Below are 20,838 nucleotides of genomic sequence, written 5' to 3' on the forward strand. Positions count from 1 at the left end.
CATTTTATGATTAATGCTTAGATGTCGATATTCTTTTTTATTTAGGCAATTGTACGCTTTCCAACAGTCTGATACTATAATACTATCATACTATAGTACTATAGTACTACTCTGATACTATAGTACGAATAGTGGCAAGTAATGCTTCAAAATTTCGATTAGCAACTGGTTCAATAAATAATCCCTCACTTGAACGCTCAAAATCACCAAAAATCTATTGTCCCTCAATAAACCGTCCTTTAAGAACTATTTTTTATATTATATACATACAGAATGTTCTCTTGAAGTTACATTAGTGTATTTTTACCTTTGGTGTACTTTCGTTTACCGGTTTTAGCTTCGTCTATTTTCAATTTGCACAGGATTTTTCACTACCCATAAAATACACAATTCGCGGTAATAGTTAGCCCAATCAACTGCTATATTTAAAAGTATATGTAATTCATTTTTTAGGAATATTTATCGCAGTGGCCTGAGCATTAAATGGTATGCAATAAACCGATAAACTTTTCTAATGTCAAGATATGCATATTAAAACCAAGAATTGTGATAAGCATTAATTCTTGAATTATAATTAATTCTAAATTCTAACACATTTTTTGTTTCGATTCTTCATGTAAAATGTTTTATGGCATAGAAATTGTAAGTTTCCTCGATCGAGCTCCATTAACATCCCACATTTAATGCATTTGATTTTGCTCGAAATTACTTTATGATTAATTAAAAAATCTTTTAATTCGCTATAGTTGTTGTAGATATTAAAATATTTATACAACTTCGTTGTATGCTTATAAGCATGTTATAAGCAATTGATTAAATGAAGCAAACTCAAATGGACTCTGTCACTTATTCGACTATGCAGTGCCACAGGATGAGTGAAGGACTGATTATGTTTATACATATATCGACTGCTACAGTGCGATTTTCCAGCGTTGAGCCCTAGAGGCCCTAGACGTGCCAAACGCCCGCCACATAGCCCAATGTTAGATGCGTATTTCAAGCAACGTTGTCAGATTGTATAGACAATCGAATCCCTCTTTCTATTTTTAGGAGCAAATGCGCCTTTCTTAGTGACTCGATAAAGCAGATTTCTTCATCTGCAAGGTACCCCATGCTAAATTGATTACTTTTTTCATATTTGTTTATTAATCTCAGGTATTCTAATACCGATTTAATATTATACGGGCCTGCAAGAAGTTATGAAGTAGCTTAAGACACTGTTTAACCTGTTTTAAGTTTGAGTTAAATGAAACCGTGTTGTTTCACATTTTTTCTGTGTGACAAGACCTCTCTAAATTGCTAATGGGATTCGACACTCTTTTCAACCGCTATTGAAATAGCGCTAGATAGGTTTGCTAAAAAGGGAAGACGACAGACGTATGACAAAGATAGGGTATAAGTAAGGACCTGTGAGGACCCACGCACGACTAAGTATTCGTAGATGATTGGTTAAGGCCCAATGAGTAGGCGGTGCGTCGCGTGGGAGAAGCACCATTCACAAGTTAGAGAAGCGACAACATCGCAAGTTAAAGAACCCGGCCACAAGGGCCCAACTCTACCCAATTCGGAATCATAGAGTATCCCCATCTCGCCTTTATTAGACTGTTGACTAACCAACCTCCCACCGCCCTATGTCATCGATATGCATAGCTAGTCACTCCTGTTTTCACTTTCTATATCAAAGTACAAATTCATCAGGCTTGCTCATAGTTATCTAAGGATTCTGATCATCGTCTCTCGACCATACTCAATAGTCCATATAAGAGCGTATCCTTAGACATTCTTAGACATTATCCTAGACTGCACTACATATTACTCTAACGTTCAAACCAAACTCAGATTCATCTATACTACAATAATGTACGCCAGTTACATTTACTACGTGTCGTTACACCGATTGACTTAATATTTAATTGTAACCGGTGTTGTAAATAGAAACGTTACGATAGTCGGTCTATGGTGTATTACACACGAGAATCTAACAAGATAGGTACGTGTCTATAGGTAATACTATTCCTGCAACGAAAATTGTAATAGCAAATACCGACCTGTCAATTTCGAAAAGTTAAGGGACTACTCTATTCTCTTAAGCTTAAGATTAAATAAAATTAGCATTAGTGTTCAGGTATTGGGACATAATCAGTTACAGCTATTTAATTTAGTACGTACAAAAAAAGCGGTTCTTGCGTGAAGTAAAGTAACTACCTCAATTTTTAGAAAATCATTTTTGGGTTATGCCATTGTTGTAGCAAGTGAGTAATATGACAAGGGCAGCTAACGACTGATGCTATTGACTGACGCTGAACGTCAGACGTCAGTCAATCCTTTATGCATGTCGAGTCTAACTTAACATCGCATTTCGTCCCATCATCAGTTGCTCCTATGTCGAATCTATCGAACTTACATCCAGCGAAAATTAGTAATAAATATAAACGATACTTGCAATAATAACTACGGTTGCAACTCCATATTGGCTGGCTTCAATCGTCAACTGTCGCTTTTCAGACGTGAACTGATGTTGATAATATATAGTCTTTTCTAATGAGCAACTAACATAAAAGTGTCCGTAAGTAGTGCTAAGCAAAAGTGCAGTGTTGCGACGCAACGTTGCGAGGCGCAGTGCTGCGCGATGACGATGACGAGTAAGCCGAAAAAAGAAAGCACGATGATTCCTTGTGAAAGGTAGGGCTGATTGTGAACCTCGAATTTGGAGGGAGTCGAGAGACACTCGTCTCGCAAGCAGGTCAATAAATTGTTAAGTTTTACAAATCGTTAGTGCATTATTCTATAAATCCTCAAGCAACCACCAAAAATATATCAGTGTGCATGAAAAAAAAAGTGTTAAACGTGTATAACAAAAATTACAAAGAGATACTAGTGGAGTAATAGCAACAGCTGCTAATATTACAGAAGTAATACACAGAAAAGCTTCTTATATCTTAATTTATAGAAATCTAGAACCTGCGAATGTGGTTCCGTTTTCCGTCACGTGAATGTGTTTACTTTTACTGCCAGTTCTCACTGTATATACCTACATAGTACAAGTGACCAAATATAAAATAAACAAATGAACGGGGACCAACTGGAACAAAACGGTGAAAGCACAGAGAGTTAATACGGGATGGATTTGTATCAGTTCGAAAACACCATTAAATCATTTTAATCTGCATCACTTGCTGATTCTTGTTTTCGTGTATGTTTGATCTGTATTCATATTTATTGTGTTATGTTTATATTTCGTTGTTTATTTGCACTTTATTAATATCTATATAAACATGTCTTCCTTAAATCCTGATTATAACGCGAATGTAATGAAATATCGCCTGACAAAAGACGCAATAAACGACTCCATAGCTTTGTTCAGATCAGTCACTTGAATGCAAGTGATTTGAAGCAATTTGACCAATGTAAACGTGTCATATTACTGGATTTAAAATATCCTCTTAAGCTTCAAGTGAAGTTGAAGTTTTTTCAACTTTTCCTTACCTTGAAATACACATTGATTAACATGTACTGTATCATACAGGGCAAATTTCAAGCAAACCTACAAACATGTGAACGTCAAGGAAGTTATTAAAAGTGCATGTCTTGTTTGGAAAATACATAACCAAATAACCAGCATACATCACCTCTTCCAGCGCCATTTTAATTATTTTTGTATGGCAGTTTGAATTCAAGTTACGTTTGAATTCAGACCACTTGAATTCAAGTAACTTGGTTTGTGTGAATGTAAACTTGAAATCAAGTAATTTGTGTGAATATAAACTTGACATCAATTAACCTAAATTGTGTGAATATAAACTTGGCATCAAGCCACTTGAATACACGTAGGTTGAATTTAAGTAATATGTAATAGATCTTTGAATGACAAAGACAAAATAGTTATATAACGACAAAACTATTTAAAAAAATTAAAAGAGTTTAGAGAAACTAATTGTCGAATAAAATAAAAGTGTTTATTTGTATTAATCGACTATTATGTCCTGCTCCCTCTTTTCTTTTCATATGTAGCAAGATGTAGCACTATTAATCTGAAAATATTTATGTCTTCTTGATAAAATCAAATGTATTGAATTATATCATTGTATTATACAGGTAACGAACTGGCAAAATCAAAAAAGATAACAGATCGTCTATCGCTATACCACGACAAATTCAGCTATATAGAGATGATTAAGAGACCAATTAAAAATTATGTTGCAACAACGAATAAGTACCAGATATGAAGAACTTATCTTATAAAATACTGAATACAGTTGTCGAGGAAAACTGAAAAAAATGTGTTTAATATGTTGTTACAATGATTGAAAGTCTGCAGTTAAACCACATTGTCAAACAAAATATTGAACTTATAGCCATAAATGTAAATAATCACGATAGTAGTTAGAAATACAATTCAGAATAATAACGTATTAATTGTTTAGAATTTAATTTGTTTATCATTAGTATATTATATTCATAGTCACAACAAACAATTATACAGTTCTGTGGAAAACAGATATATGTACATACAGCCACAATTGTACGTACTTAGTTGGAGAAGCTCTCACAGAAAATGCTACGATATCTACGAACTAGCACTATATCTCTGTCGAAGCTAAATAAATACATACATTTGTTTATAGCTAGAACCTCGACTTGTTGAATATAGTAATATAGAAACACATTTCCAGTTCTCGAGATAATTTAACCCTTAGTCTGTTCAAACCTTTTTTTACACCCCTTTTCGCCTTAAAAATTAAAAAATTATTAAACCCTTCAAATTTCCAAATTTTCAGTCTTTTTAAACACTTTTCCCAATTTCCTAAATTCCAGTTCTTGCGAATCTGTATTTAAATTCCGACTGACTATACCTTGGTATGATAAGGATTAACCGTACTATTTAGTGTCAGAGATTATAGAAACGTCATCTTGAAAAATACTAGTTTCAACGTATGCAAATTTCAAGTTTTAGTTCTCAGTTAACTCTTTAGTCTTCAGGATCCGAGCTACTTTCGCTGTTTCGTTCCAGCTAGTCCGCGTTTGTTTATCTACTTTCGATTTTGTTGAGTCAGATTTCACGTACGACAGATTGGGACAAAATGCAATGTCAAATTTGGCTCGACATAGGCCTGCAATGGGTTCACTATACTACTATTAGTCAATAGTAATTCTATAAATCTCATAACTTCACTTAAATTTATATATATTTTATTCTGTAGGGCCATATTTCCAAGACTCCAGACTTTAGCAAGATTTTCAAATGTCAAAAAACAGAACTTTAAAATTCCATAATAGAATAGTAGGTCTCAGACTTTGAAAGCAGCGCATATCATGCAACAGGCCTCCACGAGTGACTAAAGCGATTCGCGTTCCCTCCACAGTCTCCTCGCAAGTCTCCAGAGCTGGGACTGGAGGTGGAGGTGGCAAGCAAGAGGGAACGAGTGTTCAGAATGATGCCGGAGAACGAGAGAAGGGAGTGACTGCCACTGGCGATGCATTGAACAGCCACTAAAACAGTCTTGTGGCACTTGGATCCGCTGTCAGGTCGCGTAGCGCGCGCCGATCGGGCAAACTCTTTCTAAACGACCGACGATTCTCAAAAAGGAAGAAAACGTGTGTTCACGAGCCGTTCGTGGAAGTTTCATTCAACCAAAACCTTTGAAAAATACAAACCTCTGAAATTACCGCGAAAGTTAATCAAGACCTTGTTTGGGAAAGTGTAAGCTAGTAATCTGTGTTCAAAAAGTGAGGATCCAGGAGATCCAAACACAAGAAATGCTCGCGAATAAAGTTAGTATAGTGGGTCTTTAAGTGAAATGGATTCGAATGAAAGACTGTAGAGGAGAACCTGAATGGAGCTGAATAAAGGATTCTTGGGCGAACTTGCTTACTGACTGTCCACCAGCTGGCATACAATACTACCTCCATTGCTAGCTAGTTATGAAAACTAATTGGCTTGCTGTGTTAACCTGTTTACCAGGTAGCTAAACGAGCCAATCTAAGTCCATGAGTCATTTAACCTAAACGTCATCACTACCTGCAATCACTTCCGAGGTGCTAAAGCGACTTCTAACGCCCATAAATATCCTGTATCTCCTTCTCTCAGAAACTCTCTTATCAGAACTTATCAGTTACACACTGATATTTTGTTAGGAATCGGCTCTCCTACGAGGCTGAAAATGAAAGGAAAAGAAAAGGTGCTAATAGAAATGCGGCAGAGGCTCTTATCGCGCTTTCATATCGAAAAGGAGTTCCTCGTGGACTTCCGGCCTCGTTAAGAATGTCCATTGAGGAGGCAGGCAAGTGTCATCGCGTGCTGATTCCTACAGACGGTCTAACGACTGGCTAGACTAAAGTAAAAAGAAGAATAAGAAAGTTCCGTGTCCGCCATCACTCGCTCCACTGGTCAGTGAAGAGCATCAGGGGAGTTAATCGATTGCAAACGATAACGGGATCACCGTGTGTCTTGGGACGTGTAATCGCGGATACATGATTCGGCGAAACACGTAACGAGGCAACGGTGAATCTACCCATTGTGACGGGTATCGAACCCAGTCTCGAAAGAGCTTCTTTTTGTTTTAGAGCAAGAGTTCGTAAAAAGTGCTGCAACGTAAGCAGGAGGCAGAAGTTTCTGAACAGCGATGCCTGTCCGTTGACAGATTTCTTGTTTGACAGTGTTAACAGGACTCGGAGTGATGGAATAGCGGAGAGTGAAGTTAATGGGAAAATTTTACAGTTGTGAAGATTCTTGTTAGTATCTTAGCTAGTTGAAGTATGTGTCTTCTGGTGACAGGTGAAACTGTGTTTGAAGAAATAGTAGGATGTACAGGTTTTTCCTGAAGTTAGAGGATTTCTTCCTTCGAGTAACTACGGTCAGTGTTTGTTAGACAATTACACTTGGTATTTTCTGCAGATTGAAGGTAATGGAAACTAAGAAAACTTTGGAATCGTATACATTTCAAATGAGTTTCGAATCGACATGAGATAGTTAATAGCTGCTAATAAGTGACAGTATATCTAAAGAAGTAGGGCATTCAGATTCTTCTTAAAATAAGTAAATTTAATCTCTGTAGCAATGCCAGTCAGTGTTTAGTAGATAATTATATTGAAAATGTTTTACTGATAACAATGGAGTGTCTCTGACGAAATCCCAAAATAACGAATAGACGCCGATGGCAATGGAAATTAGTTCTTAGGAATCCTTGGAATCATATGCTATCATATATCATATTATATCACAAAGTCGAATGAGTTTTAAATCGATAAGTAATGGCTAGCAGTAATGGTTAATCATCTGTGAAACAACTATTTTATCAATACTTATATAATTCAACACTTAGAATCATCTATCGATTCAATAGGATGAATGATAGCTCTAATGGAACTTTGAATAACCAGTTTTATTAAAATTTAATACTTAACAGTTGCTAATAATTGGTATTGTATCCAAAGAAACAGTGAAACTTCCAAGTTTCTTATCACGTAAATTTAATTACCTGAAGCAACTACAGTATTCCCCAGACGACCACTCTCAGAATTCCCCCTCAATTCACCACAATGGAGAATATCTTTAATAAATTTTCGTATCAACAAGTTTGAAATCAACAAGTTTGAAATCAACAAGTTAAAGACTCAATAGGGACACATATGACTATTGTTATAGCCTAAGCATAGAGTAGAACTTACGTGACCAGGCCTCAAGTTTGCCTAGAATACCTATACAACTGTTTCAGTGAACAACACTGCTCCAATTTAGACCTAACCCAACTTTTACTTACCTAGAGATATCATTTCTGTCTTAAGGAGTTAACTGAGCTTCATTCTCATTCAAACTCCTTGTTCACTATTACTGGCACCAATTTATACCGCTCACCTAATTAAACCATATTCTTCTACAAAATTTAATTTGAAAGAGCCTGTTGAAGTTCTTTAGAACCAAAGTTTATTGTCGAGAATACTTTCAATGGCCTAGCGCATCTTAAACGAGACTTTGACGTACATAAAATATATACTGAAATTAAGGCTGAGGAAAGAAACAAAGCGTGCATAAATTGGCCTACGTTGATCCTCTTGCATAAAAAGTCAGGAGCCTTGAACAAGCAAAAAGAATTAATTTACAATGAATACAAATTCGAAACAAAAATTGAACCGTCAGACTACTGTAAGATTTAACAAGCAAAAATATTTCACCTAAAGTGATTGCAGATTCATAAAAGAAAAAGTTATATCTTTCAATTTCATGTCGCGCTGGAACTCATTAACGATAAAATTCCAGTAAGCTTTTACATCGAATTTAATTGTCAGACTTTTATCAGGATTGTGTAATTCCTGAAGGATCGAGAATGATGTATAATCTCGTTTTAAAGGAGACCGCGCGGGGCACTGATTAAAGTTGAACAGAAGCACTGTGGTGTTCGTGGATTACTAATATTTCAAGACTACCGGACGTGGCGGCAATTTAACAACTGTATGCTTATAAATAAAAGGTAATTAACGTAAAATATTGTGAAACGCGATCCTAAAAATATTTGAGTAGAAAAATACTCTGACTAATAAAACGTAACGCGTCTCTGCGTGAGAAAATGCTATGGGTCGTCAATTGAATGTTATCTTTCATTTCCTCGTTCTACCGATTACTTATCTTTGTGGTTAATTATATGACACTTTTTTTCTCCAGATTAATTTGAGGATATAATTGGGTGCGATATGTACAATACCACGTTTTTGGAAAACTTTGAGATGTTGTTGAATTGAAAATTAACAAATAATTGAATTTATTAGACAAAAAATTAAATATTACACATAAAGAGTGTGAATTTTTAGAAAGTTTTAAAAAAATTAGAGTTTTTGCAGGAATTCAAATTTTTCTTATAAAAAACCATTTCATAAGTCCAGAGTACACAATTTTTAAATTTCCTCAAAATTTTGCTAATATATGTATATATATAGGGTGTTCCAGAAGAAAACCGAACAACTTTATCAATGTGTTTGGTAGATCAGTCTGAATAAAAAATATTATATACACTATTGGTTTCGGTTCATTCTTTTCTGAAGTAACTATTGTTCGATTTGTATACGTATCAAATTATCGAGTATCGTACATGTTAATTATTAATGAGCAGCCAACTATTAATGATGCTCCGTCTCTTTCTAGATTATAATTATTATTACTGAATGTTCATTAGAACACTGAATAAATTTATGAACATTCGTTTTAGAGTATACAAATAGAGAAGATCAGCAAATATATAAAAAATAAACTGTTGCTCCGGTCTTGTAGACCAATAGTACATATGATTTTTTTTAACTTACGATTAGAATCACCTGTTAAATATGCTGGTATAGTTATTCGACTTCCTTCTGTGACTTTTTGATGCCCTGTCTATTGGGGAAGGTTGCCGAATTTAGACCGACACCTAGATTGGACTACTAGTGTATTTTGTAATGTATAAACACTTTGCGCTGTATGACAGACAAATATGTGATGCCTACATACTAAGTTAGTTAATGTGATCATCACTATCACTCAACACCAGTTGATGTTTAAAATACGTCTATTAACTCTCAATCAGCAGATTATAATTAAACTTCATTAAGCTACAATTTACTGCAATCATTTAAAAATTTTTCAAATTGCCTAGATTGGACCAAAAGTAGTTGCTTGCATCGGACTAGTTCAGTAGAGGCAATGGTAGAATATTTCAAAAACAATATCGTTTCAAAATGCAAAAAATGCATTCTGAGTGGCTTTGTGCCTTATTTGAAGAAATTGCGGCAGAAAATATGACAAAGTGCATAAAATATTGCAATTAGGTGAAAAGAACATTATTGCTTAAATAGATTGCTGACTTTTACTACGAGATTTTGTAAATTAGGTATGCTGATACCTATGAAATATAATTTTGTAAAGCTTGTTAAGAAAACTTAATCATTTTTACACTTTATCCAGTGGTCCAATTTAGGAAACCAAAGGTCTATCCTAAGAAACCGGTTGCTTTGAGTGGACTTATGTCATAAATATGAAAAACTACTTCTCTAACTTTTTATATTATATTTTGGAAAAAATCAATTACATTATCTTAAAGGTGTAAATAGTAACACTTTTCTCGTTATCTTTTAAATATTCAAAATATTATATTGCCAGCTTACAGTAAAAAATATTTCAATGATCCAAAGACAACTTGCCCGTATGTGTAATTCACCTTGAAAATCAAAATAAAAAAAGTAGAATACGATTATTTAGTCATAACTTTTGCCGTTTTGTTTAAAATTAATTTTTGCTAATAATAATTTTAAGAATCTCCTGGAACTTTTTATATTTTATTACTATTCATAAGTTCGAGAAAACTCCAGATGGACAAATAAAGAACTTTCTGACAATTAGTTTAATTGTATATAATTTTTGCTATAAATTTATAGTACTCTTTTTTTCATTTCAGCAGAACTCAATTGTATTTCTTCTTTACGTAATCTATTATACAATATTCTGTTTATTTTTTTTAATTCTAATTAATTTCTAGTTAATTTTTTTAATAATCAAACATCTCTTCATTCAGATAACCATCGTAATATTTATGATAGGTTATATCGACTTGAAAATTTGTATTGCATAATAAGCATTTAAGAATTTTAGAATATGTCTGACAATTTTTCTAAAAAATGTTCATAAAAGTGGAACTAAACATTTTATATTTTTGAATACTCATTAACGACATAATAAGTTCTACTATATTTTTTTAGTATATTCTGTCACATTATATTTTTTAATATATTCTATCATATTATATTTATAAGATTCTATCACATTATAGGTTTTCATATTCTCTGCAGAACAATCGGATAAGTAGAAACAAAAATAATATAAATTGATTTTTTTTCTGAAACTTGACGAATCTCAATTTAAATTCGTAAACCTTTCTTTCTATAATCAGTAAATGAATGTTTGCTTATCATCTTCTCTTTTTATCATACACTTTGCATAAAATGCACAGTTCGTACTCGCAAAGTTAATAATAAGATATCTTGCGTGCATATAAGTAGTAACTATTATTAGCAGTATTAATATCGTGAATGTTCTGGGAAGCTGCTATTACGTTAAAAAATATAATAGCAATTGATATCGATCTCGAACTGATCCTCTTTGAAGGGATAAATTAAATGGCTGTGCCTAATGGCCAATAAAATTGAATTGAATTTTACTGTTGATGTTGGATGCAAGTGCAAAAAAACTCGTCGTAGTTAATTTCTTATGAGAGTGTCATAGTGTTGAAACGTTTGAGATGTAAGGTAAAAAGGGATGGAGGGCACAGGTAATTGGAAAGAAAAATATTGTTAATGATAAATATAATAAGGAGAAGAATAAGAAGAAACTAGCAATTGCGATTTCATCATAGAATTTCTTTTCAAATTAGTAAAAATTGCTGTAGAGTGAAATATGTAATGCTTAATAAAATTTAATAATTAGGCATTAGAAATTAAATTTAGCGAGTTTAAAGAACTAAATATTTGAATTTTCAAATTTAAAAAATCACAAAGATTTAAGTACAAATCTTCTATTTTCTGAGTTTCCACATTTTTAAGCTCGTACAGTTCACAATTTTCAAATCTTTTAATTTTCAAAATCTTTACATTTTACAAATGTTAAGAATTCGAAATTCCAAAATATTCATAAGTTCAAAACTTCTTGTTAGATTACTATATTTTCAAATATTTTTCTATTATACATATGGTTAAACTTTTCAAGCTCTTAAATAGGTAAATGCATATTTGAATTTTAGATTCAGTTTTAGATTTAGATTCACGTTTGTACATTTTCAAATCGTTGGGAAAGCTATCCTTTTTTCAAATTTTTTTTTCACGTGTTTCGGAGGAACTTCAATTGATAATATCTCATGAAATATATATAAAAACTTGAAGTGTATGTGTTGGGATTGTAACTTACTCAATTGCAATATAAAAACCAAAACATTTTGCACAGTATAGATTAAATAAAAACTTGTTTGTTATTAATTAGGTTATTATGGATTATGATTCCTATGAAAAAGAGTCCTCCAAGTACATTTTAGGTTTAATTTTTCAATTTGTATATGACTTCTAAGGTGATGCTTATTTTGTAAATTTTCTAGCACGCACACTAAACTATTTGCTAAGGTACTTAACCTTATTCGATTTCAAGATTTCATATAATAGGAATAGCCATAATTTCTGCAAATACTTGGTGAATATTTTTACAGTAAAATTATTTTTGTTAGGTATTTGCTATTCACCTTGAAGAGGTCGCATTACTGTATTTTATTTGTTCAGTTCTACAAATTTTTAAAAATTCAAGAAGAATATTGTTTTACAGTCGTTGAGCTTCCTTGAGTCCAGAAATAACAAAAACCTTATTAAACCTTCGGGTACACGATATCAGTACTCAAACTGTAAACGAGGTAACATCCTAATGCAAGTTCAAGAAATTTCTCGAAAGGCGTCCATGGTTAAATGACTGCCACTGAAGCATCCTCACAACAATGCGATAACGTAATTGAAATGTCTACCAGCCTTGCTTCTCGGAATGTTTTCATATAAATCACGGTCGTTCGATCAACTCCCTTAAGTGGATCATTCGTTAAATGCAAATGTTGCAGTAGAAATCATGCTCAGAAGGTTTCTCTCCCTTTAAACGATTACGCTCTGCAGAATTGTCTCTGATTCGTGATAACGAAAGACGTTTTATCGAAGCTTGCACTTTTATCTCTGCTTTCGAAGTAAATTACAAGGTCTTCGAAGTCGGCACGTACGTGTAAATGCGGTGAAATATACGCAACGTGACGGATCAATGAAAGATTTTCAGGTAAATACGGTTATGTTAATCCACTGAGATAATGGTAGACTTTTCAATGAACCATTCTGAAATATTTAAATACGGCAATGCGGATCTGATTAGATAGCATATACTTTTCAATGAAAAATTGACGAGTAAATAAATACGACAATGCTAATCTAGTAGGGCAGTAGGTATTTTTTAACGAAAGATTCTCAACTGTAGACAAAACTAACAGTGAGTTATATAGGTTAAAAACCTTTATCTAGATTAGATAAACACATTTATCTAGAAGTCACGCAGATTGTACCAGCAAAAACCACAATTTTGATGCGTCAGTGATCTTCTACACTCTTACTTAGTGCTTCCTCACTATAAATTCACAGTTTATAGCAAGAGATTCAGGATGACGACAAGGAATTAACTGACGGTAACTCGCTCTCATCTCCTTAATATGAAAAAACTATACAAATTCAAAATTCGTTTTTTTCTGTATAGGTCCACGCTATCATGAATTCCTCGAGCTTATAATTAGTAAATAATCTTGCCTTCAGCACTTTAAGCATAAACAACAGGAGAATTTCATTAAAGTTCCACGATTCGATCAAAATTTAAAAACCAAAGAAATATAAACCCTCAATAAAAATATTCTTTTTGATACCTTTCGATTAAACTAAAATGCATAGTAGATAGTTGATTAAACGGTCGTATAGTTAAACAACTGCTTTCGGAAATACACGTCATTGGCTCCTCGAAATTAATCGCAGAAAGTAAACATCGCGAGTGAACCGTGAAACACCGAGAACACAAATAGAGTGCGTAAATATACGTGACAGGAGCTGCCAAGGTAAATAGTGTCGTCACGCACGCAAGAATCTCGAGAAGAGAATGGAGGATTCGTGTTACTTCGAAGAGTCACAAATTTTTCTAATTTTACATTTATATTGTTCCATTACGTAACATTTTCGAGACAAAAACTCAGTGTGATGATATATTTACATTCGAAGGACTTCGAGGAAGGAGTATATAACCTTATCGTGTGAAATCTCAAAATAAACTACAAAAACGGAGCATTCATGTCGCTTCAGAAAATTTATCTAGTTCTCCGTTTGTGAAGCTTCGAGACATCTACTCGATATTATTTTGAATCCAGGGCCTCCTTGGTGCTCCTTTGAGATTGAAACATACTCTGTACGCGTGCACGCGTCCTTCGGGACTGAGTCACGTGCGCGTGTCTTCGTTTCGAGGCTTCGGGGACGTGGTACCGTTCGATCCTTCGCATTAGAGTTCGCCAATATCGGCCACCTTCCTCGTTCCGAAGTCACGCGAGTCCAAGCGCTTCGCGATTCCCACGAGACATCGGTGCCGACCCTCTTCAGAGGTTCCTCCTATGCTGCGCGCGAGCCCAACCCACGGAGATGCTGAAGATACGCATGCTGGATTACATCGGGGACGCTGGGTGAGTGTTAAGACTTTTGCTACCTTACGTAACTGGATTTCAGTCTCCAAACGCGTCTAAAAGTTCTCGCTGCAAAGCTACTTTATGAAACGTGCAAATGAGGTTAGATATTTCATGTATAATAAAATGTAGGTGACATTGACGCATTCTTTGTTGGCTAAATTTGTGGAATCTATCTTTCGTGAAAGCGGTAGGTAATCCAGTTCAGGAGTTAATTGAAAAGAAGAATTGAAGGGTTATACAGAAACTTCTAAAATAATAACAATGGCGACCTAATTTTTATGGTCACTGAAAAAACAAAATTAGGGGGACAAAAAATGTTCTGGATCCAATTATAACTCGTAGAGAACATAGCTATAATTGGATAATCTTGTATTTAGATATTCGAGTAATCATGGTGTGAAATTCTGAAGTTATGAAAAAAAGAAGGAGTATTTGTGTCGTTTTGGAATTAAGAATTTGTTTAAATTTCCAGTCATATTACTCCAAAATGTGACACCGTTGTTTCATAAACTCGATTTTGTTACATATCTACACTCTAGGGACTTCTGGAACTAGAACACATAACCATCTTGTTAGAGTTTGTCATGCAAAACCCTGAAATAATCAAGACAGAAAAGATGAAGATTTCTTATCGTTCCGAAGTAGTCGGATTCTTCTATTTCTCGATTCTTACTAAAGTAATTGTTTAAGTGATGAAAAGCAGTCTTAGTCACTATTAAAGCTCAATTTGTGAGCTCAATATTTTGTTTTCATCCAGTAGGCATCTCAATTTTCGTGCATATGCATTCAAAATGACGCCGTTTCAAGCGACACACCGTTTTATACGACTCATTTAAAGTCCAGTCATGAAATGACGGGCTGAGGCGTAGATTCTTCATTTTACCTCGATTAGCATGCGCAATAACGTTCACTTGCACGTGCAGGTAATTATTTTATGCTAATAGAGATGACCGATATTCGGTTTAAATTGAATTCGTAATATCTGGGCGACTTTATAATGATACATTTGTTACGCCAATCATACGATTTATTTATTAATACTAGTGGATGTAGTTGGACGTTTTCATAAGCGAAAAAGTGTTTTCAATATATTCGTTGATTGCTGATTTTCAACACGTCTGCTGTTTCGGCCAATAGACACCTACTTTTTTAGTTGTGTCATGTTGGTGGCTGCTAGTGACACTTTTGACTGCAGCCAAAACATTTGTGACGTTATACCTGTTACCTACTTTGATAACAAACAGAAAAGGTAACTAATGCTTTGACATTCAGGCTAGGAACGAAATTCACGGAACGGTTGTTACTGCTGGCATTTATTATTTTGTTACAACCGTATGGCTTGATTTGGCCGAAGTATGTATTACCATTATTGTTTACTTAATTTTTCATTTTAAATTTTTCCATCTATTAAATATACATATTTTTTTATGAGTTCTTATATATTTCATTTCTGTTATTATAATGCTAAGTTATTTTTTCGAACTTTTACAGAAATAATAAACACAAAAAAGCATTCTGATACTATAATACGATAAATTATACATTTATACAAAAGAATTAAGCTACCAATCTATTTTGCGTTAATTTGTATTTTTATTCTATATCTACATTTTTCCACCAATGGTTCACTCATTAATCGCGTTATGTAGAAGCGTACCGTGATAAACTTTCAGTGGGTCATGTTGACAAATAAGATCACTCGATGACCTAGCAGTGGATCAAGCTGTTCTGATTGTGTCATAAAAGACGACAATACTCTCACAAATATATTGCAAATTTAAATGTTGAAAGTTTTTACTAATATAAGACACTTAAGTTATTAGGTGTCTAAATAATTATTTTCAAATAACTTATTTGGACATATAGTGTATAGGTTTATTATACCGAGTGAAAATCATAAAGCGGTACAGACGAATATCTCCAAAAATATTGATTACGCACAAAAATCTTTCAGATGAAACTTGTTCAACACCAAGGGGAATATCATATGGTGGGACGTTTATTTTTCCTGGTGGACGCGTAAAGGTGAGGTGAAGGTCATGACCATTTTTTCAAATAGAGCCATACTTTTATTTTTTGCTAGTATTGTAGCTTATTTTAAAATGAATTTAAAAACCTTTAAATGCACGACGCGTTATATGGACAAATATGACGGTGCGTCTCCACACCATGCACTACAACCTGTATCATAAAAGCGTGGACCCGTTATGTCAGTGCAAATAAATCTTTTTTGTAAAGAATGTTACATAGATCGAAGGTATATCTATAAAACTAATAAGCACTTACTCAATAATGTGTCCGATCACCACCATTAACGATTATTGTTTGACAACGTCTGGGCATACTTTCAACCAACTTTTTGGCATATGAGACAGGAAGAGATCTTCATGTTTCCCGAATACGACGAATTAGTGTTTTCAATTTTAAAATACTCTTTTCTCGGAGTTTGTACTTCATGACAAACCAAACATTTTCGATTGGATTGGCAGCGGGGGACTAAGATGGCCAATCTAACACGTTAATACCGTTCCCTGTTTTCCATTCCGTACAAAAACAGCTTCGGTGTTTCGGATCGCTATGCTCTTGAAATGTCCACTGGTCTCTGATACCATCAAGCCAATGTTTCACCGATACTATGAGACCCCTTTCGTACAATTTAAGTATCTTCTTGGCATTTAAATTATTCGTAAAGACACATAAGGTCCCGAAACCCCGAACGTTAAGATATCCCCAAACATGAACTTTTATTGGATGTTTAATGCTTCTTTGGATAATTGGATTTCCATGAACAGACCAGGCTCGTTTAATAGGAGTCCAAGCACAAAAAGATGACTCGTCACTGAACACAACATTGTTTCAATCACGATCAACGTTTTCCTGTGCCTATGTCAACCATTTTTGGACGTACTTCGTTGAAAGCAATGGCTTTAAAATTGTACTACACCATGCAATTCCATTTTCTTTTAGCCTCCGTTTGATTGTTAACATGCCTACATTTATGCCCTTTTTTGCTAAAACTGTTTGTCCTTTGCGTAAGGAAAGCGTCGGATTTTATTGTCGAAAAAAGCTGCAAAACCGCTTTATTTTCCCTTTTCGTCGTAGCTCGCTTCGAACCTCGATCAGGGAGATCATCGACACACTTTCATTCCTTATATCGTTGCACCCACTTATTCACAAATTCGCAAACCTCATACAAATATTTTGCTGTATCTCTAATACCCATTTGGGCCCTTTTGGATAATGGCCGCTTCGAAACATTTAGCGTATACGGCACTCATCTCGAAATGATCTGAACTTCTCAGTGACATAAACGATACTAAGAGAATTGGGGCTATTGCGTATTAGAGGAGACTTTGTACGTTTTGATTAGTACAATCTTTGACTCATTGGGTATCAAATTTTACAGATATTACGTTCACGATATTGTGGTACAGACTGTATACTCTTAAACAGCAGTAAACGAAATTTTTCCAGAGCGGTAGGTAGGTTGAGGAGGTCCTGTAGCCTGGCCTCCCCGTTCGCAGGATTTAGCACCACTCATCTACTTCCTATGGGATTACATTAAAGACTGCGTAACGTCCATTAAGCCTACGTGAAAACATGAAAGTAAGAATATGCAAAGCTTGTGCTAAGATAAACGTTGAAATGTTGTGCAAGGTTAGATAATTATTTCAACAAGAAATTGTTAAGTGCATTGAAGTACAAGGTAATCATTTTAAACACTTACTAAAGTACAAACAAAACGCAATTACGTTTAATTATCGATACATTTATTTCAGTCACTTTTTTCGCATTTCACTATAAGTTTGACCTCCAATGTCCTTCTGTAAATAGTTTTCAAATTCGCTTTAAAATAAGCTACGATGCTAGCAAAACATAAAAGTATGGTTCTATTTGAAAAAATGGTCGTGATCTTCACCTCACCTTTTCGCGTCCACCAGGAAAAATAAAAGTCCCACCACATGCTATTGCCCTCGGCGCTGAAGAACTTTTGTCTGAAACATTTTTGCGTATAATCGAAATTTTTAGAGATATTCGTCTGTAACGCTTTATAATTTCCACCATGTACAAATGAGAGAGAAAAATGTATGTATAATTGCCTGAAAGTATTATTTAATACTAATTACAACTCTACAACAATTTAGCTTCAGAACGGGTATTTCGCAAATAGTAATCTAGGGAATTTTCACTTTCCAAGTTTGCACATACGCATTAATTGCATAAATTGTCTGATTTCCTGAAGAATTTCCCAAAAACGAATTTATATTAATGGTGTTATAAGTTATTAGTAAGTGATCAGTATGTATTTATGCAGCTGCATATACTTATTGAAAAACTGCAAACAATTGCATCTAGATCAAACTTCGCAACGATTTTTCAAAATCTTCAATAAACGTCTTTTATTAGGCGTATATTTTAATTACATCCTTGGGACAGAGAATGTCGCGCGTTTCGATGCCAACTTTTTTGTGTCGTTGTATGCTTTTAAGAGCGGGCTAGGCATTTGCATCTGGAATGAAATTATGATTGGGGCAGTCCATTTTATTCGTCTTCGCCACGAGGGCCACTAGAAACGCATCGGCTGGAATACTAATGAACAAGACCGATATTCTTTTCCACTCTACTGTAATGACGACTCTCCGGTGCACTTAACGTAGATAAAATTTCAGACTGAATTAGAACGAAGCCTCGTTTCGTCAACAGCTTCTGCCAGCGAGTATAACTTCAAGTCGATAAAATTTACAACGTGTAGTCATGCCCCATTACCAGAAAAATATTCTTCGGCCATTTTTAAATCATGTCACGAAGTACTTATGAAAAATATCGCCCGGTCACGCACAGTGGGTTTTGTTTTCCTTCATATTTTAATGTTATTTGCACTCACGGAAATAATTTTGTTATGTCACAGATGCAGTCGATAAAGTCTGTGTAGACTTTACTTTATGATTGTGAAAATACTGCATCGCTTACTTAATTATTTTTTCTAAATTATGGATAATAAGATGGAAAAAAATTTGCTAAAATATCATTTACTTTAATAAAGAAATTAATATCCCAGTTTTGTGGGACATGACATTTCGACTATTCGAAGTTCGCTTTAATGTTTAAAAGTTTAAAATTTTTAAATATTCAAAACTTCAAATTTCCAAATCTTTCGAGTGACATATTCAGTGTTCAAACCACTATCTAAATCTTCAAATTTTCAAATTTTAAAAATTTGGAGCATTTAGAACACATTCTCCAATCTTTTGACGTACAAGTTATCAAAATTTCAAATATTCAAGTAATCAAACTTCCAGGTTTTCAAATTACAGATTTACCATTTTTAATCTCTAATTTTTAAACTAGCAAATCTAAATTTTATATAGAGTGTAAAATTGATTAATATCGTACTCTCTAACACAGATTTAGTGATATCATTATTATTATTATTATGATATCATATCTCTGTTGCACCAATCTTACTTGTAACAAAATTAATTTTACATAAATTATCTTCAGAATATGTCAAAGTAATGTAAAAGCGTCTAATGTAGAAACTTCATATTTTTACTAATCTAAATCTAAATCTAATCTCTGATTCATTCCACGACACTTGGAATAGTTCCAGGCCCACAATTATATGAATCGATGCATATACATTAAAATACAAAGTAATCTTTAACTTTAACTGATCATACAATAAATAATATTAATGATTCTCAACGTCTTATTTTAAAATCTTCAAAATATAATAGTACACAACGTACAAATATTCCACCTCTTTGCAACTGAAAAATTAGTAATTTATCCCTTTTTCCATTATTTTCAATGGATTTGAATGGAATAGTTCAAGCGTCGAGTCCATACTTTCTAATTTCCTGTTTATTCATCTCGACCCACACTATCAATTTATCCACCAGTGGATGCAAAGTGTTGGCAAATTGATCTAACGAGGTCGTCGGTGCTCAAACAGGAAGGTGTCACAAGGTTTCACTGGGTGAAATTTTTCCGAGCATCAAGAACGGGGACGCTAACGTCACGTTACGCATTACATCATATATGCAGGCCGGAAGTTTGTTGATGAAGGTAAATAGGAAGAGCGTAATTAACTTTGCTTTTTGGCTGGACGATAACTTGCATTCAATTTTTAAGATGGAAAAGTGAAAGTGATTTTCTTGGAAAAATAAACGAACGTAAAAATTTCTCAGATGCATGTCAATTCGAATTAAACTAGTTTCAAACTAAAATAGATTCAAAGTTGTTAATAACAATGAGTGTGTACCTATACGTACATACTTGTTAACACACACGGCACATGATAGACACTGCCGTATTTTCTCGATGCGTGGACTGTTGTCTTACTATATTCGTCGTTGCGAGTGAGTCACTTTGAAATATAATTAAGGTGTATTCATGATTATTAATTCGTTCGTTACATATTCAGACTGTCGTTCGTTATGTATTCAAACCATCGTCCGAACTAAACATGGACAAAGTTTAACTTCATCGACATTGATGGAAATTAAAAGGTTTCTTCGTTAACAAATTTGACCTTGTTTGAAAATTATGAACATGAGTGGTGAAAGGAACCTTTAAACCTTTAAAC

At 34.0% G+C, this 20,838-nt stretch overlaps 1 protein-coding gene across 7 annotated transcripts in view; it reads left to right on the forward strand.

The window, feature by feature from the left end:
* Nucleotides 1-20,838, forward strand: part of LOC143185088 (rap1 GTPase-activating protein 1) — a 147,136-nt gene that overhangs the window by 14,253 nt on the left and 112,045 nt on the right. The window contains exons 1-3 of one of the 7 annotated variants that reach the window (XM_076387818.1): nucleotides 5,516-5,962; nucleotides 8,349-8,468; nucleotides 13,941-14,246. The exons of 2 other annotated variants lie outside the window; for them this stretch is intronic. In XM_076387818.1, the coding sequence (XP_076243933.1) occupies nucleotides 14,206-14,246 (41 nt within the window). In that variant the 5' untranslated portion in view covers nucleotides 5,516-5,962; nucleotides 8,349-8,468; nucleotides 13,941-14,205. Of the gene's footprint in view, nucleotides 1-5,515; nucleotides 5,963-8,048; nucleotides 8,469-13,768; nucleotides 14,247-20,838 lie in introns of those variants that run through there. 4 more of the 7 variants (XM_076387819.1, XM_076387817.1, XM_076387822.1 and 1 more) reach the window with 4 other exon arrangements.

Source organism: Calliopsis andreniformis, chromosome 10, assembly GCF_051401765.1.
Source record: "Calliopsis andreniformis isolate RMS-2024a chromosome 10, iyCalAndr_principal, whole genome shotgun sequence".
NCBI lineage: Eukaryota > Metazoa > Arthropoda > Insecta > Hymenoptera > Andrenidae > Calliopsis > Calliopsis andreniformis.